The sequence below is a fragment of the Ovis canadensis genome, chromosome 2 (assembly GCF_042477335.2).
Source record: "Ovis canadensis isolate MfBH-ARS-UI-01 breed Bighorn chromosome 2, ARS-UI_OviCan_v2, whole genome shotgun sequence".
NCBI lineage: Eukaryota > Metazoa > Chordata > Mammalia > Artiodactyla > Bovidae > Ovis > Ovis canadensis.
Genome location: NC_091246.1, coordinates 38,587,394 through 38,614,052, shown reverse-complemented (window position 1 = coordinate 38,614,052; position 26,659 = coordinate 38,587,394). Strand labels below are relative to the sequence as shown.

The following is a 26,659-nucleotide window of genomic DNA, read 5'->3' as shown; positions in this document are numbered from 1 at the left end:
CTTTGTTCTTTCATTCTTCTCCGATGCTTTGTTAAGTTTTATATCTTGATTTTATCTTGAAGTTAAAATCATTTGTGTCTACAGGCAGACCTTGGAGATGTAGCAGGATCCATTGAAGACCACCACAATAAAGCAAATGTTGCAATAAAACAAGTCAGATGAATTTTTTCGTTTCCTGGTAGGTATAAAAGGTATGTTTATCTATACTAGAGTCTACTAAATGTGCAATAGCATTTTGTCTAAAAGATACTTTATTGTTAAAAAATGATGGTTATCCATCATCTGACAACATAGGTTTGCCACAAACCTTCAGTCTGTAAAAACTGCAATATCTGAAGCGCAATAAAATGAGGAATGCATGTAATTTCATTACATGAAGAATAGAACAGTATCTAATGATTTTCTTTAGGAGATAAGAGCTTTAGCACACTTTTACTTCCTCTCCCTACAAACCTGACTTTTGTCATAATGACTTGGATTTTCAGTTCTAGAGTATCATTATTGATTTCTTTCTTGCATTATTCATTCAACAAATACTTTTGGAGAAATATTTACTATAAGCACAAGGCAAGGTACTAAGGAGAAATACGATGATGAATTTAATATATATATATATATATATATATATATATATATATATATATATATATATATATATATTCCCTGGCCTCCAGATGTTTAACATTTGCATTCACCTTTCTGAGCAATTGATTATACTTAGACAATGACTCTAAATTCTAGCATTTTCTTTCTTGGTGGTCATCATCAATACCCCATCTTTTTTGTACTTGAGTCCTTTAATGTGATAAAACTCTTTGATTATCTGGACTATGCTGGAATAATTCTTTTCCAGGAGGAGTTCATGGAATCCTTGTTGAGTCCTTGCCTATCTCGTTTGGTGGCAGGTGTAGGAAATAGACCTACTGTGGGATCAACAGCCCAGTTGGTTTGTGAAGTCAGCAGATAGTTGGTCCACCTGTTCACACACACTCAGTCTGAACCATTCTCTCTACCCGGTCTGGATTTCTGGGCCCCCATACCCAAATGACCCACTGGAACGCTGCACTCTGCCCAGCCCCCATCCCGCTGGGTCTATCAACACAGAGTCTGTGCTTAGCTCCTTTCTCAGGATTCACACTCACTACTTTGTTCTCTGAGCTCTCAGGTCACCTGTGCCCTGTTATAAATTAGGCCACCACCCCCAGATTCCTGCCCCTTCTGATCTGTTCAGTCTGGCAGAAGCCCACCACCCACCACTAAAAGTAGGACCCTAAAAGAGTGGACATACAACGATCAGTCTGCAATGATAGAAAAAACCAGTGAGTTCTACTGGGGAAGCAGAATCGGTGTGTATCGGGATGCAGGCATGGTGTATTGTGTTGGCCAAAATGTTTATTCAGATTTTTAGCCAGATGTGATGGAAAAATCTTTTTGGCCAACCCAATACCTCTATCTGTGTGTCTCCCTGTCTTTGTCGCGGGACTGAAAATGTACACATCTCAAAAATGCTTTTTTAAATGTCAAGGAAGATTTTTTTTGGGGGGGGGGTTCTCACTCTTCCCCCAAAGAAAAGGACAAAAAGTAACCTTTTTCCAAGACTACCACATCTCTAAATACAGCAAATTCTAATTTTAAAAGCAAATTAAGTTATGTATGATGCATGTTTATTTCCCAAGCCAAAAAAGGGGGGAGGTGAGATGGGAAGGGAGAGAGTTTGGTTCCCTACAGGGCATTATAAAAGTTTGGTTCCCTACAGGCCATTACACATGGCATGTTTTAGAATTTTCCTCCAAATTTCTCTTCTCCCCACCCCACCCTCCAAAATGTCCACCTACTCAGGATTTCAAAATCTCTGGGAATTCTTTATCTCTGTATCTCCAAATGATAGTCTCCAGGTAAGTGGGAAATAATATAAAAATATCAAGGGGATCTGGAGAGAAGATCTTAGGAATTCAGGAAAAATGAAGCCTTTGTTTCTGATCTTGATTTTTTTTTAAATATTCAATGATTTTAAACCAAGAACCCCAAAGATCTGAATTTTCCCATTCTATATGGCTGGTTTCATGTAGACACTTTCTCTCTAGCTCTCTCTTATGCTCCTTCTTTGCCATTGTCTCGGTTTTCTGTTCCAGGACCTTGCTCACTGGATCTCAGCTTATGTCTTTATTGCTCTATTTTAAATCTTGTCAGTAAGCTCACATCTGTCCCACAGGGAAAGTGTGGTTAAAACGACCTAGTTGCACAAGAGAAGACAGCTAACCTCACTTGCCCCTAGAATGTCTATGATTGAGCCACAGTAAAATCTAGATATGAAGCCAGAAATAAAAGACACTCCCACTGCCCACCACCATAATATCTATTCCATAGTCTGCTCAGAGGGGACCATCTTACACCAGACTTCTCTGTCTTTGATGGGTCATTTAGAATTATCTCTCCCTAAAGAGATATAGTTTTCCACTGAAAACAACACTTGGGGTTTGGGCACTTATTTTGTACCTGGGGCACTAATGAATCAGTTCTTCTTGTAGGAAGCTCACAGTCCACAACAGGGATGAACCTTGAAGACACTCTGCTAATAACCAGTCATAAAAAGATAACTACTGTAGGATTCCACTTTGATGGGGGACCTAGAGTACTCAGAGTCACAATAATGAAAGTACAAGGGGAGCTGCCAGGTGTGGGGCGGAATGAATGGGGAGTTATTGTTTAGTGAGGACAGCTTCAGTTTGGGAAAATTTAAAAAGTTCTGGAGATGGTGGTGATGGTTACACAACAACGTGAAAGTATTTCATATCACTGGCTGACCACTTAAAAATGGCTAAAATGGTAAATTTCATATTATGTGTATTTTACCACAATCAAGAATTTTTTAAAATGTTAAATGAACTTCATAGTCTAGTAAGAGTTATCTACAGGTTTACTGTCTTATAGTTAGAAAAAGTGGTAAGAGGTTATTTAGGCCAGTTTTTCTCAATCCTTTTTCTTACTGGAATCCACAATAAAGAAGCACATTTTATATCATGATCCAATACGTATATGCCATGATACTGACATATATATGTACATGTATTTACATATATATACACAAATATGTATATCTATGTATACACATACACATATATATAGCTGAAATATAAACATAAGTATATTCATATTTACTTATGAATGTTATTAAATATATTTATAAACTTAATAATATATTTATATTTAACATAACTGAGAATATGCAACTAAAAATGGTATAGGAAAATACTACTGTATGGAATGCATTTTTACTTTTTTCCTACTCTGTTTTATCCCATTTTATCTAAAAAAAGAAAATAACAAGTCACAACCCACAAAATTGATTTCAAAATCCACAAACAGGTCTCAATCTGCAGTTTGAAAAACACTGATCCAGACCAATCTCCAAGACAATGCAGAAATCTCCTCTATAGCTACCCTGCTGGGTGGTCATCTGACTTTGGCTTGGATGCCTCCAGTGATGGGGGACTCACTCTCTACTTTGCTCTGTGGCAGATCCTCCAGCAGTTAAGGATTCTTGCCCATTTCAAACCTGTTCCCTGAGCAGCCTGGGTGGAGCCAGGGATCCCACATGGGCTGGGACTTGCTGACAGGTGCTCCAGCCCTATCAATGATAAGTGGGCTTCAGGGAAAATGACAGATCTTCCCAGCGGCAAGATAGGGACATGGGAGAGCCGAGGCAATGCAGGTCTGGCTGGCCCTGAAGGGTGGGGCAGGGTCTCTGGGCAACTCAACCTCCGTGCAGTGGAGCTGCCGATCAGACCTTTCCTCTCTGCTAGCTCCAGCACTAGGATTATCCCCTAGTCTGAAGGATGATCTCATCTCCCTCTGGCACCCTGACTCCTGCCTGTGGGAGAGGCTTCCGCCCTCTTGAGGGAGCCTCAGACTTGGTGGAGACTAGATTCCCCCACATCCACCCTCAACCTCCCACCCACCCCACAGGTCACTGCTTGCCGCCTCTCCCCAACCACCACTATTCTAGCCTCTGGGGTCCCTTCTCCAGGCATTTGGACAGGTGCTATTGGTATATTTCTGTGCTGCCCTAGGGGGTCCTGCCCTTTTCAGGACATTGAGACTCCTCCACAACTGACCATGCCCTCCAAGAGGAATAAAACAAAGGCAGCATGCCACGCAGGGACACAGCTGGCCGCTGGCTGTCAAAACCCTGTGTCCCCGGGATGAGGTGGGGACAATGCCTAAACTCCTGGTGAAGGCAGGGGGCTGAGCACTGGGGCTGGGGAGGTGTCGCGCCCTGATTGGGGCCACAGGCAGAGAACAGGGTGTGGCAGGTGTGGGTTCCCACAGATTGCAGCTTCACAGCCATCTGTCCCTGCCGAGGTAGGACCAGGTTGACCTCAGGGGCGGGGCGGGGCAAGAAGAGATGGTGAGCTCATTGTGTTATTAGAACCAAGAGAAAAAAGCAACCCAGCACAGACTGAGGAGAAAGCAAAGGAGGCTGCCAGTGGGCAAGGGAGACAGAATAGCTGTGGCTGAGAAAGCAAATGTAAACCACAGTCTGCTTTCAGTTTGTGAGGGCTCTGTGGGGCCAGAGATGATCCAGAGAAAGCCAGACTCTGAATAAAACCCTTCTCCCTCAGCAACAAAACATTTTTATGCAGAAAGAACTCATTGTGGATGGCTGATCCGTAAGAAGCTCTGGCGATTCCCACCCATCCTCTGTCCCCTGAGGTCCAGAATAGAAGAGACTCCTGGAACCCATCCTCGCCCCTCTGCCAGGCACCATCCTTTACGCTTCACCCCATTGCCCCCAGGATTTGGCAAAGTTGAACTGAGTGAAACCAAAAGGCAACACAATAGATACCAGACTCCTTGCTTCTCCTCTCTACAGCTGCTGTTTTTCTTTTCTTTTGTATGAAAAGCCTCAAATAATTTGCATTCCATTCTACTTACCTGCAGTCCAGTTAGATGCGAGCTGCTGCCTTCTTCACTCCCTCAATTAGTGGTACCCTGGGCTTCTCTCCACATCAGCACCACTGCTCAGCTCTCACCATGACATCACCTCCAAGCTCTGTGATTGGCTAACAGTGGGTTGCTTGGCAATTGGACAGTCTCCTCTGGCTGAACAGGGATTGCCTGAGTGAGTAACTCTTAGCAGACCAGGGAGTAGAAGATGATGTCAGACAAATAGCTTGCCTTCTACACTGCCTCTGGAGCTGGGGAACCAGAGGGTGAGGTTGGGGAAGAAGAAAGAGAGAAGGAGTGGTACGGGAAGGTGGAGGTGAGGGCCCAGCTTGCAAACTGAGCTGCCCAGCAAAGAAAGAGCACCTGGACAGAGGGACTGATGAATGGTGTCCAGAATCTTTAGCTTTTTCTGATCTGGGGGAGGGAGAATATAGAATCTAGAGGAGAAATCAAAAGGAACAGATGAACCCTAAAAATAGCTCCTTGGAGGGCTTTGTGCCTGTTTCCAGCTCTTTCAGAAGGGCTGGTGGGTTTGAACAGTGAGTCAGAAGGCAAGGAGGGGCTGCCGGCACCCCAGGCCCTGGAGCTGGTATGGGAGCGACATGGTGGTCCTAGGAGAGCAGAGCCACCTTCTTGCCAGCTGGCTGGCACGTGGGCCACACATTTGCTGTAGCCACCTGGCCAGCACTGGTGGGTCCTCACAGTCCACCACACATACCTGTGCCTTCCAGAGGGAGGGAGACATGACTGATGCTGAGGGTGGTCACCACCCTGGGGTTTCCCAAATGAGGTGGAACCCCACAGGGAGGTGACAGGGCATCCGCAGTGGCTTCAGCAATCAGGAGCAGGGCGCCGGGACACAGCCTTCTCAACACCACAGGCGGCTGGAGGTGGCAGAGTGAGGCAGTTAGGGGCAGAGAACACTGCTCTCCATCAAAGCCTCAGATAAGCCCTGCACCCCCACGCCCCATGGCCAGGACAGAGCAATCCTCCACCCAGCTTTACCTCACCACTCCCTTTTGGGCGGGGGAGGTGATTTCTGCTACTGTGGTAAAATACACATAACCTAAAATTTACCATTTGACCATTTTTACGTGCACCGTTCAGTGGCATTAAGTACATTCACAAGGCTATGTTACCATCATCCCCTATCTTTAGATCCTTTTCACCTTCCTGAGCTGAAACGCTGCCTCCATGAGATACTAACTCCCTCTCCCCACCACAACCTCCCATAACCTCGAATCTATTTTTTGTCTCAATGAATTCACCTATTCTAGTAAATTCATTACCTCATCTATTACCTCATGTAGGTTGAATCACACAGTATTTGTCCTTCTGTGTCTGGCTTACTTCACTCAGCAGAACATCCTCAAGGTTCATCCAGGTTGTAGCCTGGGTCTCAATTCCACTACATTTGGGAAACCTTTCAGAGGAAGGTTTGTTCAACCACCATCATTTTCAGGGGCTCTCACCTGCCACCACCACAGCCCTGCTGACTAAGAATACACATCATGACAGAAGGTTACCTTGAGGGTGTCCCTGTTGGCTCAATGGTTAAAGAATCCACCTCCCAATTCCAGAGACATGGGTTCAATCCTTGATCCTGGAAGATCCCACATGCTGTGGAGCTACTAAGCCTGTGTGCCACAATGACTGAGCGTATGCTCTAGAGCCTGGGAACCGCAACTACTGAGCCCCATGCTGCAAGTACGGAAGCCCATGCACCCTAGAGCCCATGCTCTGCAACAAGAGAATTCGCCGCAATGAGAAGCCTGCACAGCACAACAGCTCTCTGCAACTAGAGAAAAGCCCATGCAACCACAAAGACCTAGCACAGCCAAAGTAAATAAATAAATTTTTTAAAAATTAAAGTTACCTTAAATTCAGCTCATGCCTTGAAATGATTTCTTCTGACTACAAGAGCACCAGTGAGAGTTTATCTGCATGTTGCAGGTCCTGCATGTGTAAGACATGGGTGTGTTCATTCTACAGATGGGCTGGGGAAAAGGTAGGTTCTCAGGGTCTGCTGCTGACCCCCACCAGGCTGCCCTCCCCAGCTGGGACCCACTGGTTGGCATCTCATGCCCACTGTCCCTGTGTTGTCCTCTAGGGGGTCCCATGCGGAAATACATCTCCAAACTCCCTACTTCATGTCAGGAGGGGTGAGTACTCCTTAGGCTGCCCCACTCTGGCCAGCCACGTTGGGAATGGCCGAATAACCAATGCCTCCGACAGCCTTTGGCATTTGCAAAGCTCACTGGCCCTGGTTCAATCAGGTAATCCCCCAGCCCCTACCCCACCATGCTGCAAGAGCAGAAGAGACCCATCTTCTGGTTGAACCACACGCTTACCATGCCTACCATGTGCCACTAACCCCCCACCCTCAGGGCCCATGCTGGCCCTTTCTCAGAGGGAATTAGGGGTGCCTAGGGATCCCCAAGTGGTTTCCACAATGTGTGGGGACAACAGAGGGACCGCTGCATACCAGGCTGGGATCAGGGACCCAAGCCAACCTGAGCTGCGTGGCCAGCTGCCTCTGCAGTCAAGGGAGCCTCCCTTTTCCCTCAGCCTCTTTCCTCTTCCCTCCCAACCCTGAGAAGTCTGGAACTCCATAAATCTGCCAGCAGCACTGGAAAATGGGGGATGGGGAGGAAGGAGGAGACAGTGAGTTGCCATGGTGATGGCAGTCAGGGAGCGGTCCTCCACTGCTGGGTAAGAGGGGCACTCTGTGAGTCCCCTTGAGTGACTGATAAGAGGGCGGGACTGGAACCAGGGTGTGGAGGACAGGTTATCAGGATCTGAGAGCAGAGATCAAGACGGGGACAGGAAAAGGAAGGGCCACCCATTTCTAGAATTATCTAACTACGGTTTGAGTACTAAGACGTGATGTGATATATAAGTATAATTACAATGATGTGCTGCCATGCATCTCCAGAAATTGAAAAATTGTGCCCATTTAAACAATAATTTCCCTTTCGTTATACCATCACACCCCCTGGTATAACAGAATCCATCAATTTCACATCAGCCTTGTGAAAAAGGGACCCACTAAAAAGGGACCCCATTTATAAAGAAAGCAGAGTCAGCTAGGAAAGATAACTTGCAGACAGCTTAGCTGGTAAGGGGGAGGGAAAATAATATTGGGAAGAGGGAGGTGGGCAGAACCGCCCTGCCTGGAGCCTTTCTGGAAGGGAGAGTCCCAGTGTTGCAGGAAAGAGTGTGGGGCATGAGAAGATGGTCACATCCCAGGCCACATCTGAGAGCCTGGGACCACTGCCAAGTGTGGGTCTTGGCTTTGCACAGGGAAGAATTCAAGAGCGAGCCATGGCAAAGAGAAAGGTTTATTTGTGGGGAAACACACTCCACAGACAGAGTGTGGGCCATCTTGGAAGGCCAGAGAGTCACCAGGGTATGGGGTTGTCAGTTTTTAAAGGAGTGGGCAATTTCATAGTCTAATGAGTGGGAAGGGTGTAACAGCTATTTTAGGGAAGGGATGGGGATTTGCAGGAATTGGCAAAAAGTCATGCCCACTTTTGACCTTCATGCAGGCACCTGTGGCCACTCCTTGAATCTCCATGTGTTGCCTGGCTGCGCCATGGGCACCTCATTCATTTTGCCTCTTCTAAGGGTAGAAACATGACTGTCTAATGTGTGGGAACGGGTTACAATGTGTGAAGTTGACTTTTCCTCCATCTTGGACTTGGGTGGTTCTAATCCATTTACGTAGGGTCCTCAAGCTACATCATTCTTTTAAAGGTTGTGCCCTGCCCCTTTCCTGTCTCACCAGGGCTGCTTCCTTGAGGTGGCATAGGGCAACACAGTGGTAGACTAAAGAGAAAAACACGGTCTGGAGTTTTGTAAGAAAATGGGTCAAGCCTCAAGTCCAGAGGATAAAGGGTGACGAGAAACATGGGCAAGGTCAAACCTGGGAGGCTCAGAGGGCTGGGTCGTGACCAGGGCAGAGATGGAAAGGAGGGCAGTGGGCTACATGTTTCTCATACCTCCAGCACTGCCCTGAGTTTCGCTGAGAAAGATGTGCGGGCAGAGGATATCCCAGGACCTGCTGGGTCTGCTGGGGTTGGGATAAATGACTGTGACCAATCCATCAAAATGTGGTTGCTGAACATTGGTCCAGGGGACTTCGGCTAACAATGCCCAGATCTGTGGCTTCACTCTGCATGATTCCGCGCTGTACTGGGGCCATGGTACAGGGCCCAGGCAGGCACCTGTGGCCACTCCTTGAATCTCCATGTGTTGCCTGGCTGCGCCGTGGCACCTCATTCATTTTGCCTCTTCTAAGGGTAGAAACATGACTGTCTAATGTGTGGGAATGAGCTTTGCATCCTCCTGGGTTTTTGTTTTTTCTTTTTCTCTTTTTGGCTGCATAGCACAGCAAGTGAGATCTTAGTTCCCCAGGCAGGGATCATACTCACAGCCCCTGCACTGGAATCCCAGACTGCCAGGGAACTCCTGCATCCTCCTTTTGATTGGAAGTGTGGAAAGCAGCAGCAGCAGAGATGATTGACTGTCCAGATGCCAGGGGCCCCAAGGCATCCTGCTCAGTGACTCACCAGCAACACACAGTTACAGCCCGAAGGCACAGAGGAGTGTGTCCTGTTCCCAAAGGGATCTTGCCTGTCACAGCGGTGTTTCTACTGTAGGGCCAACTCACAGCCACCTCAGGACACTTCCCAAACCTCCCACCTCTCTCAAACCTCGGTAAATATGGTCCTAAACTCATCCAGGAATTCAGAATATCTGATCACTGTATTGTATCTGCTTTATTCACACCAATGTGGTTTTTTTAAACTATGTAATGTAAACAGGCATTTATTTTCTGCTTTGTTTTAGGAGGAGATGAAAGCTTGGGGGGATTTTTCTTTTTGCACAATGTGTTGAACCGAACATTGACAGATATTTACTTAAAACAAATAATAAAGGTGTGTCCTATATAATGTCTTGACTGTGGAAACAGATTTTCACTTGAAGAGCAGCTCTCCTGACTTGTACATCAGTGGCTTAGAACTTTTTCAACTGACTAAACACAAATAGACTGAGCCAATTCGAATCCAGGCAATGCTGTGTTCCCAGAGCTGTTTGTTTATGCTGACGGTTACTCGTAAATAAATTGCAGCGGTGATTACAATTTAGGACAGGAACACATGATATTTGTAAAATAACATATATACACTGAGCTAAAGCCTGTGAGTCACATAGGTCAGTGCCTGACAAAATGTGTGCTCAATAAGCATTAGATGTTGCTATGATTGTTGCTAAATACAAGGTACACTACTCTGGCACTAAATACAAAGTACGCCACCCATGAGTCTGCAAGTACCAACAGCCCATTTCAAACTTGTTAATGAAACAAGATAATTTATATCAAAACTTGATAGTAAACACATACATACAACCAATTATAAAATGGGCAAAAGATACAAAAAGACCTTTCATCAATGAAGACATACAGACAACAAAGATATATGTGACAAAATGCTCAATATTATTAGCAATAAAGAAAATGAAACCTAAGACCCCCAGGAGGTATCCCTCTATTCCTAGAAGAACAGGTAAAATAAAAAGTGGCAGTATTGGAACTTCCCTGGTGGTCCAATGGCTGAGACTCTGTCCTCTCAAAGCAGGGGGCCAGGTTCGACCCCTAATCAGGCAACTAGATCCCACAAGCCACAAATAAGATCTCAAATGCCACAGCTAAAGATCCCACGTGCCGCAACTAAGGCCCAGGGCAATCAAATAAATAAATAAAAATAAATATCCAAAAAAATGACAGTACCCAGTGCTGGCAAGGATACAGAGAAACTGGAGGTCTCATGCAGAGCTGGTGTGAACATAAAATAATACAATCACTCCAGAAAATAGTCAATTTCTTAAAAAAACAAAACATACCCTCATTGTAATTGTACTTCTGGCATTATTCCCAGAGAAATAAAATACATGTTCACACAAAACCTGTATACAATTGCTCACAGCAGCCTTTATTTGTAATAGCCTCAAACTAGAAACAACCATAATGTCCCTCCCTGGGTGAATGGTTAAACAAATGCTGACTGGTCCATCCTTCCCACGTGTTGTTCCTTCATTTATCCGTTGTTTAATTGCTCAGTCATGTCTGACTCTTTTGTGACCCCGTGGACTGTAGCCCACCAGCTCTTCTGTCCATGGGATTCTCCAAGCAAGAATACTGGACGTGGGTTGCTGTTTCCTTCTCCAGGGGATCTTCCTGACCCCCGGTTCAGACTGGCATCTCCTGCTTTGGCAGGTGAATTCTTTACCACTGAGCCACCTGGGAAGTCCCCCTGCCATGGGTTACTAGTCATCAGTAACGTGAGTGGATGAGTGAGACACACACCAGCTTGGATGGGTCTCAAGGGAATGTGCTGAGGAATAGAAGCCAGTCTCAGAAAGTCACGAACTGTGATTCCACTTACGGACTATTCTCAAAATGACGAAATGATAGAGATGAAAAACAGACTGGTAGTTGCTTGGGGTTAGGAATGGTGGGAGGAGGCAGCAGGAGGATCTTTATGGGTTACATGGTTCTAGACCTTGACAGTAGTGAGGTAGTTACACAAATCCACACAGGTGATAAATCAGCACATGATACTATGTTCAATTTCTTGCTCTAATTCTGTCCTGTAGTTGGATAAATTGTAACCATGGGGGAAACACTAAGGGGTACATGGACCCATGGACTCATCCCCTTGTCCTGTCTTTGCAACTGCCTCTGCATCTGTAATTATTCCAAAACTAGACCTTTGTTTTTAAGGTGGAGGGAGGGTCAGGGATTCTCATGGCACCTAAGCATGGTACAACACCTTCTCCCAAGAAACAAAAACCAGGAAAGCAAACACGGATCAGTGTGTCTCCCTGTCTCTCTCTTCCTGTATCTCTCCATCTTTATCTCAATCCCTGTCTCTCTCCTCTCTTTGCAAACCTGCCTCCTTCTCTACCATCTCTGCTGCTCTATGCCTATGGCTGCCTCACAGCCATGAGGGACCTTATTGCCTTCTGGCTGTGCCAGTATCATTTGTAATTGGGCTGCACAGAGAAATCCATTAGCTCTCTTTGAGTCAATTCAAAATTTCTAGGAAAATAAAGTCAACTAGAGACTGTCTGGTCCTAGAGTCTTGCCTCATCCTATGGCAGGGGGTCACAATAGCACGGACGTGCCTACCAATGTCAGGACCTTCACCTCTCCTGTGAGGGGCCCTGTTCCCAAACAAAGTCCCTATCTCCAAGTCAGTCCCCAGCTGGTACAACCTATAGAAGAGATGACAACAGCCTGCCATCTCCATTCCATCTGATATAGAATGCAGAGAAATCAGACAATACCCACAAAGCCCCCACTTAGAAATGAAGAAGGAGGAACCTCCAAGCAGTAACCCCGTGGCAGTCACTGATATCTGACAAAGCACGTGGCCATCGCATGTTGACTCCAGTAGGAGGAGCTCCTTGGTTCTCCAGTAGAACCATTCCAGATTCCGCCCCTTGGAACATGGCCTTTGTCCTGGATCCCGCAGGACCACCCCTGAAAGGAGATTGAGAAGAACTTTGTTGTGGGGCACGAGACACCTTCTGGATGGAACTGGCCACCTCTGAGCATGGCCTTCCTGAGGGACCAAAAAGCCCTGTGGCATGGATTTGAGTCTCTCCAAAGACCCTGCTCTCCATGCTTGAGGTTTCTTGGCAGTGTAATGCCTGTAAGACCTTAACTGGCAGCCCATTGACTTAAGTTAGAGATTCAATTTGCTGGACACCTTTCCTAGACATCTTGCACAACTAGGCAGCCAGAGGTGGGCCATGCCTGGGAGGCTTCAGTGTCTCAGAAGGCTGTGCCCAGTTCTGTGCTTAATGGGTTTCTGCACCTTTGGGTGCAGAGGGCAATGGAGAACCTGCTTCACCTCATTAGCTAAAGAGAGCACCCTGAATCTGTCATTTCACAGGGTATCAGTACCTCTCTCCAGCAAGAGGGCAGAGCAGACACTTGGAAAAAGTGTTGAAGGATCGATTCCCCAGATGTCCTCTTTCTAACTGCCACCGTCACTGTTTCATAATTGGTTCACCAGATTTCGTTTTTGATGCCTGTTGCCACACAGAGTGTAAGTGCTGCAGTTCAGTAAATCCTATGATGAATTTCAAAACTGGCCTGGAAGTGGTCTCAGCTCCCATACTATAGGCAGAAAGGACTTCCAGGAGCAGAGTTGCATAACTGACCTGCTCTCCCCCATCCACCTTAAGCCTCATACAGGTGCATGTCTCCCACACACCATACTGGAGTCCCAAGGAATCAGCTGCATACTTCAAGCTGGCCCTGGAGCCTCCTAAAGCTTCCGCCTCAAGGAAAATCATCCAAGTCCCCCAAAACCACCGACACTAATTTCGCTGGCTGCTTTAGTCTCTGTTGCACCAACATTCCTCCAAGCATGCTGCAGTCCATGGGGTTGCAAAGAGTCGGACATGGCTTAGCAACTGAACAACAACATTCCTCCATATCCCAAGACATCAGAATCCTTATTATTCCCAAGTTCTGAAATGGGCCATTTCTGTGGTTATGCGCAGCTTCATTTCCTGGTACCAGGTAGCGTCTTATTTAGAGTCTTTTGGCTGCAAATTAACAGGAAATTACTCCAAATTACCTTAGGCAAAAACAGGAAGTTCATTCAAGTTTACCAGGCTATCACAGAGAAACTAACACAAAAGAACAGCTGGGCTGAACTAGAAACTGGGAAACCGACAGAATCTGGGCAGCCAGTTTCTCTCCCCATCTCCCTCTGTCTCTCGGCCTCTCTCCTTCTTTCTGAATGTTGATGCCCTTCCCACCTCTGTCATCAAGTGGTCACGCGTGTCCACATGTACATTCATCTACATGGCTATTTCCTTCCATCTCCATGACAGATTCCCTCTGCTTTGTGAGCCCTGGACATCTCATGTTCTTGGGGTGACAGAGAGACAGACTAGCTGCCTTTCAATCCCCATTTCAAATGTCTAGGGAAAAGAATCCACCTGGCCCAGTTTCGCTAAGGTGTGTGTGTCTGAGGTCAAGGATTTGGGCCAGGGGCTGGGTTTCATTCCCTGAATCTGCAGAGAGTAAGGGTTCTGTTCTCAGAGAGGCATCGTGGAGAGTGGAGCAGATATCCCATACGGGTACCCCTCCAGGGTTCGTGACTCATAATAAAAGAGCAATATTGCGTTCGCTGCAAAAATGTCCTTGAACAATAGCTAACTGCCAGTAGCAAAATGCTTGAATCAGGACAGGTATAAAAGAGAAATGCAGAGGATGAGAAGAGTATTTGCCTTTCTGCATAGTTTGGCCTCTAGCACTAGAGCCAGCTCCATCCCCAGTGCAGAATTCCTGGGGGAAGCAAGGGTAGAATCCCTAGAAAGATGCCTCCTCTGACTGGTATCATAGCAGGGAGCTAGGAAGGGAGGCTTCAGGGACTTCCCTGGTGGTCCAGCAGCTAAGACTCCAAGCTCCCAATGAAGGTTGTATCCAGCCTGGGTTCTATCCCTGGTCAGGGAATGAGATCCCACACGCTGCAACAAGGAGTTCACATGCCACAACTAGAGATCCTGCAACAAAGATCAAAGATCCCATGTGCTTCAACTAAGACCCGGCGCAGTCAAATAAATCAATCAGTATTTTAAAAGGATAACTGAAAAGAAGTGATGCTTCAAACACAGTGTGTCAGATGGCTTGGGGCTTGGGAGATGAGGGGACCACCTGCCCCTCAGTCAAGGTCACAGGTAGCCCAGCTGCCCAGGTCTGCTTGCTGCATGTTTCTGCATGTAGATAGAATCGGGAAGCTAGTATTACCTCTGGGGTCATCTTGATATGTTCCCTCCTTGCTCCACTCAGGAGGGTAAGAGAACAGTGGCGTGTGTGCTAATTCGCTTCAGTGGTGACAGACTCTCTGTGACCCTGTGACTGTTTGTCCATGGGATTCTCCAGGCAAGAATGCTGGAGTGGGCTGCAATTTCTTCCTCCAGGGGATCTTCCTGACCCAGGGATCGACCCCATATCTCTTGCATCTCCTGCATTGGCAGGCGGATTCTTTACCACGACACCACCTGGGAAACCTTTAAGGTACTATAGGGATGAGGAATAGGGTAAGAGCTGAATAGGAAGAAATACACATAGTCCTGCCACAATGACAAAAAGCCCTGAAGACTCATTCACCATGTAGGTTAGCATCTGCCTCATTCTGTCCAAAGGCTTCAAACCCATTTTAGATTGATGAACAGGCCAAATTCAAGCAGTCTTGAAGACATATTAGCCCATGAAAAATCTATTTATGTCCCCAAATCCAAGGAAATTAGTAACAGCCATAAGCAGAACGCCAACAGCATTTTCATACTGTAGTAAAATAAATAAGACATCAAAGGAAAACGGCAACAGATAAATTGAAGGAAGGGCACAGCAGGAGGAGGCACAGAGATGTGGAGCTAATTGGAATCCGCAGTCAAGAGGCTACACTTCTGTGTGTTTGCCCTCTAGAAAGAATGAATATTGGTTTGCTCCTTAGAAGGAAATGATACACATTTTTAAATGATTTTCTTATTTTTCAGAAAGAAACTGGCTTTTTCTCATCTACACAGGTTTCTTTCTTGAACTATCACGTTACTTCAATTATATGAAACTCCAGGAAAGACTAGTCTCATCTGAAGGGATAGAAGGCAGATGAGAGGGTATGCGGGGCTGGGTTGGGGTGTGAGGACTCTCTGGGGAGGGGCCCAGGAGAACTTTAAATCAAATTTAGTACAAGTTTATTTTGTTGTTGGTAACTTATATGTCAATAAAGTTGATTTTTCAAAACGCCGCTGCTGGTGCGTCGCTTCAGTCGTGTCCGACTCTGTGTGACCCCATAGACGGCAAACAAATACCATATCACTTCCATGAGAATCTCAAAAAGTATATACAAATGAATTTATTTACAAAACAGAAACAGAGTCACAGAAGTAGAAAAGAAACTTATGGTTACCAAAGGGGAAACACAGAGGGGAGGGATAAATTAGGAGCTTGAGATTAACATATATACATTACTATATTTAAAGTAGGTAATCAACAAGGATCTATTGTATAGCACAGGGAACTCTACTCAATATTCTATAACGATTTATATGGGAAAAGAATCTGAAAAATTACTGTCTAATGTTCAGAACACATCCCAAGTCATCTCTGGGCATTTATCTCTGCCTGACTCTCAGTTCACCATCTGTGACCTTCCTCAGCCGATGGGCATGCTCTCTGCACCTGGGGAGAGGCCTGCTAGTAACAAGCCCAGTGAGAGCTGTCCGTGGGGGACGGAGGCCTCAGGTCACAGTGAGCATGACATCACCCTGACTGTTGAGGCTCTGAGACTCCAGTGATGCCCTCAGTTCCCCCAGCAACTTCATGGGGCAGGTCCTTCAGGGACCCTGAGTAGCTGCATTTCTCTAAGTAATGAGCACCATAGCTTTGGAAGTCAGGTCATTATTGTCATCCTTTCCTATAGGGAGAACAATCTCACTGGGCTGGGGACCAGGGGAAAGAGAAAGAGGGGAAACCTGCTCTTGATCATACCTTGACCCTCCTTTACAATCACCAAAGGCTCCCCAGAACCTACAGAAAAGAGTCCAGACCTCTCTGTGGGTCCCTGAGTCTTCCATGGGAACCATTCTCCCCTCCTGCCCTCCATTCCCACCATACACAGACTCATGCTACATGTGGACCACTTTTCAAGACCCAATTGGTTGGCCAAAGATGTGCCATGTTGTGCTAAGTTGCTTCGGTCATGTCTGACTCTTTGCGACTCCATGGACTGTAGCCAGCCAGACTCCTCTGTCCATGGGATTCTCCAGGCAAGAATACTGGAGTTTGCTGCCATGCCCTCTTCCAGGGGATCTTCCCAACCCAGAGATTGAAACTGCATCTCTTATACCTCCTGTATTAGCAGGCAGGTTCTTTACCACTAGTGCCACCTGGTTGACTAATAATTATGTAAGGTATTTTTAAAGTGTTCAAAGAATTTCTTTCAATAATGACTCTGATTCTTTAAACTTTCCAGAAACACGCTACATAAACTATTTCATGGCACAGAAAAAAAACAAGAAAGTTGTTCAATTGCACTATGAAAAGGGATGAACCCTGAAACAAAAGCTTGACAAACATAGTACATTACAAGGCAACCATGTGCCTAGGTACACCCACTAATGTACCTATGAAAAAAACACTCAAGAAAATATTGTCAAGTTGAATTAAAGGTCTTGCACATGGGTCAGAAAAAAAAGCAAACATCCTGATATAAAAATGGGCAAAGAAGACAAAGAACGCAAAAAAGAAATATAAGAGGGGACTGAATACATGAAAACATGGTCAATATCACCAGTAATGAAGAAGATTAATTTTGAAAAAGCTTCATGAGCTATCTATCATTTTGTACTGGTTTGTTTAGGATGTGAAAAATTGAACTCTTGTAGACTGTTGGCAGCATTTCTGGAGAGCAGTCTGGGAACATGCGTTTTAATCTTTGACACAGGAATTTCACTGTTAGGAATTTATCTTAAGGAATTAATTGGACAATGTATATCAATGGACATGAATTTGAGCAAACTCTGGGAAATAGTGAAGGACAGGGAAGCTGGGTGTGCTGCAGTCCATGGGGTCACAAGGAGTTGAACACGACTTAGCTTCTGAATAACAAAATACACAAATTGTGACAGTATTATTTTCAGTTGTGATCAGGGCACTTTTAAAATAAATTATGATATTCCCATACAATACTTCATGGGATACTTATAGAATGTCCATTTAGTTGAAAAGTTTTGCAGCCATTAAGTACTATTCATTTGAAGATCATTGATTATTCACAGCAAATAAATTTAAAATGCTACAAAAATTATAGTGGGAGTTAATTTCCATAAAATTCCCACACTTCTGAGTTTTAAAATGTAGGAAGAACCTGCATCGAAATGCTTATTATTGTTAACTCTAGGTGGTGGAATTCAAGTAATTCTTTTCACAATTTTTTCAGTGAATATATATTACTTTTATACCTTAAAAAATGGTATCTATGCCTACATCTACAAAAGGTTTCCCTGGTGGCTCCGACGGTAAAAAAAAAAATCCGCCTGCAGTGCGGGAGACCTGGGTTTGATCCCTGGGTTGGGAAGATCCCCTGGAGAAGGATATGGCAACCCACTCCAGTATTCTCTCCTGGAGAATACCCATGGACAGAGGAGCCTGGCGGGCTACAGTCCATGGGGTCACAAAGAGTCGGACACGACTGACAGCACGTATCTACAAAACTAGCATCTGCTCTTATTCAGTTTATTTCCAACTCCATCTCCTTACTCTGCTGGCAAAGAAAAACCAGAAAAGATGACGGGCACTGCTTTTGCTTGCCTCTATGGTTTAGGAAGAGTTAATTAATTCGTAATTAATTCCTTTGCCTAGGAGGAAATGCTGACTTCAGATTGGCTGATGGTGACATCATGCCGAGAGCAGGAACCAATAGTAACATCCCTGCCTATAAAGTGTCCTTAAGACCCGGATGCCTTAAAGAGGCGTCTGGACCAGCTAATGAACTGACATTTCCACCTGAGACGTGGGCGGCTGAATGCTGTGGACCAGACCTGGGGATCTGGATGCGCCCCCGCCCCCAGGCTGGGCTTAGACATGGGCCAGCTTAAGGTCTCTGAGTGCGGTGCTGGCCCTTGTGCGGCAGCTCTTTGAAGGGCTCTGGCTTCCTCCCCCAGCCGCTCTATCCAGAGCTTCACCACTTTTTTTTTCCCCCCCGACACCTCTGCTGCTTGCTTTTTCAGCAGACGGCTGAAAACAATAGAAGGTTCACAAGTCAATGTGACTGCTTCCGTTTGTCCTCATATTGTCACTCATCCTCTCTGTGGGGACCGAGTTCAGCGTCGTATCCTGTCCCTCGTCAGTTCAGGCATTGCCCTCCTAGCCTCACAGTTCTGAAAATAAAACCCGGCATCATTTTACAGCCACCTGTAACAGGCTCTGCTTTTCATAACGTTACATTTTTCTGAGTTTTAAGGTAATGCTTTCTCTTTTTAGAAAACAGAGGAGGAAAACAGAAGCTAAGGGTGAATACCATCCAGAGATATCCATGGTTAACAATATCAGTCACTTTAGAAAGATGATAGATTTGCGAATTTGGAATTGCACTGATTATAAATACTTTGTCCTCTCTCCTCTTTGGCTTTTCTCATGTAAGCATTTCCTCATGTCTTTAAATATTCTTAGTGGTTTGATTTTGTTTTAGTCGCATCACAGTTTTCCAGCAAACAGAATAACTTAACTATACCGGTATTATTACATATTTAGATGATTTTCAACTGTTCCCTATTTTAAATCTGTGTTGAACGAGGGGTCTTTTGTACATAATTTCTGGACCCAATATCATTAGTTTTCTTCCAGATGCAATCTTAGTGATAGGATTATCTTAAACACTTTTTGCCACAAATATTTTGGTTAAGCTTCCTTTCTACTTATTCCAAATTAAATTTAAATCACTTCAATTTTGAAGCCAAGCCTTATTTTGATTTATGACTGGTCAGTCTAGTCAATTTTTTATTTTTTCATTAAAGTTTCTATTCAGTTCAAGGTAGTTCTATATTTTGGTTGATTTTGTGATTGGAATCTTATTTCTATATCATTTTCCAGCTGGATATTGCTGGCATAAAAATTTGTTTTTTATAAACTAATATCATTTGGATTCACTTTACCAAATCTCTTATTAGTTCTGCTTTCAGTTGATTTTCTTGGGTTTATAGGCAAATATTATAGCAGCAAATCTGTAATGTATGTCTAACAACTTACCTTATATACTTTGATGCTTTTATGAGTATGAAATATTCTTTTAAATTCCACTTTGTCCTTTCCACCCCATTAGAGCCCCAAAGCCCAATGGCAGAACCCTGTAACACCTGGTTCACACAGTACGGATAGAGAGATAGGGGAGGATAAAGTAGCTTTTGATGTCTCCTGTGTGGACATTTCAAGAAGCAAAGTTTGGGTGGGAGCTAAAACTCAAGTTCCTCTGCTTTGTAATTTGGGATCATCCCTCCTAATTTCTGCCAACAGACTGGTCACCCATTGCTTCTTGTGGATATTGTACATCTTCATCTTTTCTCTGTTTTCCCTGATATTGGGAGAAACTGTGCCAGGGGCTGCAGGTAAACTGGAATCAATGAATTCTTTTTCATCTTCCCTTTACCTGACTTTCTGGGTCTTTTGATGTTGTGGCTTCCTCTATTCTGCCTTTTACATGTTCAATTTGCTTCGGCCATACCACCTTGCCCTGCTTCTGCTTCTCTATTCCCTCATGTCTCTGATCTGGAATCCTCAGCCCACCTCCAACGTGTCAATGCCCCCAGGACCCTGTCTCTGCTCCTTTTATTCCAGATACTCTCTACACAAGACCTCAGACTCCAGTAGTCTCAACAAGACAACTCTGACAACGACTATTTCCCATCCTGTTCGAATCCTGGGCTATAGAGCTTCTCTGTAATTCTACTTGATGTCCCCTACACAACACTGAACTCACCTGCTCTCCTATGGTCCACCACTCGGAGACTAGATCATCACTCAAGCTAGGAAACTGGCAGCCATCAGGCTCCTGATTTTCCTCATGTAGGACATTCCTCCAGGACCTTTCTTGACCCTCTTACCTCCTCCAGTGTATCAAATGCCTATTTCTCCTCTTTATCCCCACTCCTCATCCTTCAGTTCAGGCCTCACAAACAGAACTGCCTCCCTGATGCCACATTTGATGTTGGGGACCCCAGAAGGTGTTTTTGGATTTGGAGATGCTAACTCCAGGGGACCTGGGCTTGAGGTCTGGATCTGCTGCCAGGTATAGACCAGTCTCTTGCCCTGGTGAATCTGTCTCACAGGGTGGTCAAGGGAGAGTGGGGATTAAAACGAGAGGGCACAATATCATTTTCTGAAAGGACACAGAAAAATGTAACTGTAGTTAACACTGGGGTTAAGGTAAGGAAGGAAACACCACAATATGAATATACTTAACACTATCAAACTGTACACTTAAAAGTAAATGAGATGGTAATTTTGTGTATTTTACAATAAAAATTAAAAATAAGATAACGGAGAAGTGGGGGCATGGTGGAATGCTTTATAAATAAACAAGGGAGAATTCACATGCTAAACCTTATTGATGGACCCTTTAGTCAATGGGGCTACCCTGGTGGCTCGTCGGTAAAGAATCTGTCTGCAATGCAGGAGACCTGGGGTTCAATCCCTGGGTAGGGAAGACCCCTTAGAAAGGGAATTGCTGAGATAAAAAGGGAAGCAAAAGGGTATTAACTTTTGTAGAGCTCTCGGTACCTGTCACATCCTGTAGGGGGCGCCTTTCGCACACCACCTCCCTGGATCCTCATGCTCCAAGTTGCAGCCTCTCCAAAGGGTGGGGATTTCAGATCTGCGTACCCGGAGAAGGACTGAAATGGAGCTTGCCTACCCAGGCCCTCCAACTGTTTCCATGTGCCTCTATGTTCCTCCTGAGCCCACGTTGTTCCTAGATTGTCTCTGAAATACATGATGCAAATCCCAACTAGCCCAGTATCCATAGAAACCTGAATTTCCCATCCTCAGCCTATTCCCTAGAGAAAGAAACCCACCCAAGCAACACCCACAAACAGGGACTGATGGCACCCACAGGAGCACTTCCCATGTGCTAGGGAATCAGGCTTTAATAGCCAGTGATCTGTCTTGCTGGGTCCTCCAGGCGTGGCTGGGGAAGGAATAGGAGGCATAGAACCTTGTAAGAAGATGCATTTTCTTTTTGAAAATTGAAGGGACCTACTATAGTCCCCAACACGAACGATCAGTCATCTTTTGCCCAATCCAGCAGCTCTGAGGCCACAAAGATCACGGTGCACTCGAGTCAATATTTGACATCTTTAATCTTGCACATACAAGCACATGAACCATCTGTGAAAAATGACTGTCCAATTTTATTGTGCATGATTGATTACTAATCTTAGAAGCAATTTCCCAAGACTTGCTCCTCTCTGGAACAACCTTGCCATCCTTCAAACATGATGACTATTTAGTTTTTTCTCCAGACTCAACACATGAGGAAACAAGGCTGCTGGCACCAAACCACACTCAGGTTCTTGAAAGCTGGTCAGCTGCAGCACCTGGAATCAGCAGCCCCTACTGTGTGCAGGATACCAGCCTTTGCTAGTGACACAAATTGTGGATCAAAGGACATTAAAACTGGAAAAGACCTTGAAAAAATCATGTGCATGTCTTCATTTCCCTGTTTACAGATGAGAAGTTGAATGGCTTTATCTGAAGTACCAGAGTAGCGCAGCCAAGTAAAACAACAGTGAACTCTCAACTGCCAAGTACATGTCAGATTTTGTCCTGTTTTACACATTTACTCACTTAATCTCACGACCACCTTATGAGGTAGGTTATTATCTCCACTCATCTTAAGATCTCCATTTTTCACATAATGAAACTAAGGCACTGAGAAGTTAGGTAACTCCCAAGGTCACACAGCGGCTGAGGCAGACTTTTAACCCAGGTCATTCATCCCCCACTAACACACTAGCTATATAGGTCACTAGATACCTTGGTAAGGACTGAGATTTTAAAAACGTATGTTGAGGTCTCAAGTGTAAGCTTTGTCTTCTATGTCATGAGCAGCTAAAATTACACTTTTTTTCCCTGTTTTAAAACCTTACGGTGAAATAAACAAGAAGCTGAATGCACTACATGAAAACATCCATGACAAACCTCCTCTTAAAGGGGAGGAGATTATCTTAATAACATCCTTTGAGCTGTCTCCTTTTGTTGGGTTGCTTAGAGATACAGACCTAGAGTATCTGCTTTTACTATTCTGGGTTGTGCTGGGTCTTCGCTGCTGCGCAGGCTTTTCTCTAGTTGCTGTGGGCACCGGCTACTGTCTAGTTGTGGTGCACAGGTTTCTCACTTTGGTGGCTTCTCGTTGCAGAGCACGGGCTCTGGGGTATAGATTCAGTTGTTGCGGCACACAGGCTTAGTTGCCCCATGGCATGTGGGATCTTCCTGGACCAGGGGTCGAACCCATGTCTCCTTGCACTGGCAGGTGGATTCCGTGCCACTGAGCCACCAGCGGAGCCCCCAAGTATCTGCTTTTAAATTAGAGTGTATCGGGGGAACCAGAATATACTCACAGCAGAATACTGCTGTACATGGAATCCCTCTGGAAGGATTTTTTTCATGGTAATATGACTGTCCACAAAGAAGGGGGCTGAGTGTCTGGGCAGAAGTGGGAAAGGCTGTTCTTTTGAACCTTTTGAATTTACAGCCACATAAGTGGGTGATCTCATCAACAACACACACAAATTAGAGACAAATTGTGTGTTGCACGTCTATATGTATAAATCCTAGCCTTCTCGGTCATTACAACATAACCATTTTCCCACACTGTTTTTAATAAACATAAGTTTTATGTCTATAACCTTCCAGTCTCAAGAAATTTAAGCACTCCCAATGTAAGTTCATTTCTCAATTTCCTTTGGGGTTTTTCCTTAACATGAACCATAATGTCAACATTCAAAATCTTCCACTTTTTGAAGAATTAGCCAACACGCATTGAGTCTATAGTATGTTTAGGACATAATACAAAGCATTTGTAACCCCCAAATCCCCTCACTTAATCTCTACAACAACCTGAGATAGGTACCCCAAATCCTCATTTAGATGAGGGAGCAGAGGCTCAAAGGCTCAGTAGCTCATAAATCATACAGTTGGGACTTGGGTGTAGGAATCTGGGTTTCTGGTTCCGGCTGCTTTCTCTTTACCAAAGATGCCGCCAGCTTAGAAAACTTCCAGGTACAGCTTACCTGGGCTCCCATGCACACACTCAATCATCATATCATGTGGATAGGAGGGCTCAAGGGAAGAAGGAATGGGCTCTTTGTCAATAGAATGGCTACCCATGCTGCGATGGCTGCCCATGCCTGAGCCAAGACCTAGAACTGGCTTAAGGGCAGTGTCAAAGGTAAGAGTTCCAGGATACACAAACAGCAAAAAGAAAAATAAACCAGACCCCAAAATGAAAACTTCTGTGCTTCAAAGGACACTTTCCAGAAAGTGAAAATACAACTAGAGTGGTAGAAAACGTTTGGCAATCATGTACTTGATGAGGGACTTGTATCTAGAATGTATGAAGAACTCTCGCAAATGGATAGTAAAAACAATAACAACAAAAAAAAGATTTTAAAATGGGCAAAAGGATCTGAAGTCAGTTCTCCTAAGAAGGTAAACAAATGGACAATAAGCACCTGAAAAGAGGCTCCTAAGAAGGTGAACAAATGGACAATAAGCACCTGAAAAGAGGCTCCATACCATGAGTCATTAGGGAAATCCAAGTCAAAACTACAATGAGATATGACCTCACATCTACTAGGATGCCCAAGTTAAAAGATGGACACTAACAAGTGCTGCTGCTGCTAAGTCTGCTAAGTCACTTCAGTCATGTCCGACTCTGTGTGACCCCATAGACAGCAGTCCACCAGGCTCCCCCATCCCTGGGATTCTCCAGGCAAGAACAGTGGAGTGGGTTGCCATTTCCTTCTCCAATGCATGAAAGTGAAAAGTCAAAGTGAAGTCGCTCAGTCGTATCCCACTCAGCGACCCCATGGACTACAGCCCACCAGGCTCCTTCGTCCATGGGATTTTCCAGGCAAGTGTACTAGAGTGGGTTGCCATTGCCTTCTCCGAACAAGTGCTAGTAACAAGTAATCAAATTCCTTATGATTATACAATGGAAGTTGAGAAAAAGATTTAAGGGCCTAGATCTGATAGATAAGAGTACCTGATGAACTATGGAATGAGGTTCCTGACATTGTATAGGAGACAGGGATCAAGACCATCCCCATGGAAAAGAAATGCAAAAAAGCAAAATGGCTGTCTGAGGAGGCCTTACAAATAGCTGTGAAAAGAAGAGAGGCGAAAAACAAAGGAGAAAAGGAAAGATATAAGCATCTGAATGCAGAGTTCCAAAGAATAGCAAGGAGAGATAAGAAAGCCTTCTCAGCGATCAATGCAAAGAAATAGAGGAAAACAACAGAATGGGAAAGACTAGAGATCTTTTCAAGAAAATTAGAGATACCAAGGGAACATTTCATGCAAAGATGGGCTCAATAAAGGACAGGAATGGTATGGACCTAACAGAAGCAGAAGATATTAAGAAGAGGTGGCAAGAATACACAGAAGAACTGTACAAAAAAGATCTTCACGACCCAGATAATCACAATGGTGTGATCACTCACCTAGAGCCGGACATCCTGGAATGTGAAGTCAAGTGGGCCTTAGGAAGCATCACTACAAACAATGCTAGTGGAGGTGATAGAATTCCAGTTGAGCTATTTCAAATCCTGAAAGATGATGCTGTGAAAGTGTTGCACTCAATATGCCAGCAAATTTGGAAAACTCAGCAGTGACCACAGGACTGGAAAAGGTCAGTTTTCATTCCAATCCCAAAGAAAGGCAATGTCAAAGAATGTTCAACTACTACTACTAAGTCGCTTCAGTCATGTCCGACTCTGCGACCTCTTAGACGGCAGCCCACCAGGCTCCCCCGTCCCTGGGATTCTCCAGGCAAGAACACTGGAGTGGGCTGCCATTTCCTTCTCCAATGCATGAAAGTGAAAAGTGAAAGGGAAGTCGCTCAGTTGTGTCCTCGCGACCCCATGGACTGCAGCCCACCAGGCTCCTCCATCCATGGGATTCTCCAGGCAAGAGTACTGGAGTGGGGCGCCACTGCCTTCTCCTAAGAATGCTCAAACTACCGCACAGTTGCACTCATCTCACATGCTAGTAATGTAATGCTCAAAATTCTCCAAGCCAGGCTTCAGCAATACATGAACCGTGAACTTCCTGATGTTCAAGCTGGTTTTAGAAAAGGCAGAGGAACCAGAGATCAAATTGCCAATATCTCCTGGATCATGGAAAGAGTTCCAGAAAAACATCGATTTCTGCTTTATTGACTATGCCAAAGCCTTTGACTGTGTGGATCACAATAAACTGTGGAAAATTCTGAGAGATGGGAATACCAGACCACCTGACCTGCCTCTTGAGAAATCTGTATGCAGGTCAGGAAGCAACAGTTAGAACTGGACATGGAACAACAGACTGGTTCCAAATAGGAAAAGGAGTATGTCAAAGCTGTATACTGTCACCCTGCTTATTTAACTTCTATGCAGAGTACATCATGAGAAACGCTGGGCTGGAAGAAGCACAAGCTGGAATCAAGATTGCTGGGAGAAATATCAATAACCTCAGATATGCAGATGACACCACCCTTATGGCAGAAAGTGAAGAGGAACTAAAAAGCCTCTTGATGAAAGTGAAAGAGGAGAGTGAAAAAGTGGGCTTAAAGCTCAACATTCAGAAAATGAAGATCATGGCATCTGGTCTCATCACTTCATGGGAAATAGAGGGGGAAACAGTGTCAGACTTTATTTTGGGGGACTCCAAAATCACTGGAGATGGTGACTGCAGCCAGGAAATTAAAAGACGCTTACTCCTTGGAAGAAAAGTTATGACCAACCTAGATAGCATATTCAAAAGCAGAGACATTACTTTGCCGACTAAGGTCCGTCTAGTCAAGGCTATGGCTTTTCCTGTGGTCATGTATGGATGTGAGAGTTGGACTGTGAAGAAGGCAGAGCACCG

The 26,659-nt window shown here is 44.9% G+C and overlaps 1 protein-coding gene across 2 annotated transcripts in view; it reads right to left on the bottom strand.

The window, feature by feature from the left end:
* TRIM35 (tripartite motif containing 35) overlaps positions 1-26,659 on the bottom strand; it is a 59,928-nt gene that overhangs the window by 10,478 nt on the left and 22,791 nt on the right. The window contains exon 5 of one of the 2 annotated variants that reach the window (XM_069575937.1): positions 5,743-5,831. The exons of the other annotated variant lie outside the window; for it this stretch is intronic. Coding sequence (XP_069432038.1) covers positions 5,816-5,831 — 16 coding nt within the window. The 3' untranslated portion in view covers positions 5,743-5,815. Of the gene's footprint in view, positions 1-5,742; positions 5,832-26,659 lie in introns of those variants that run through there. 2 annotated transcript variants of the gene reach the window in all.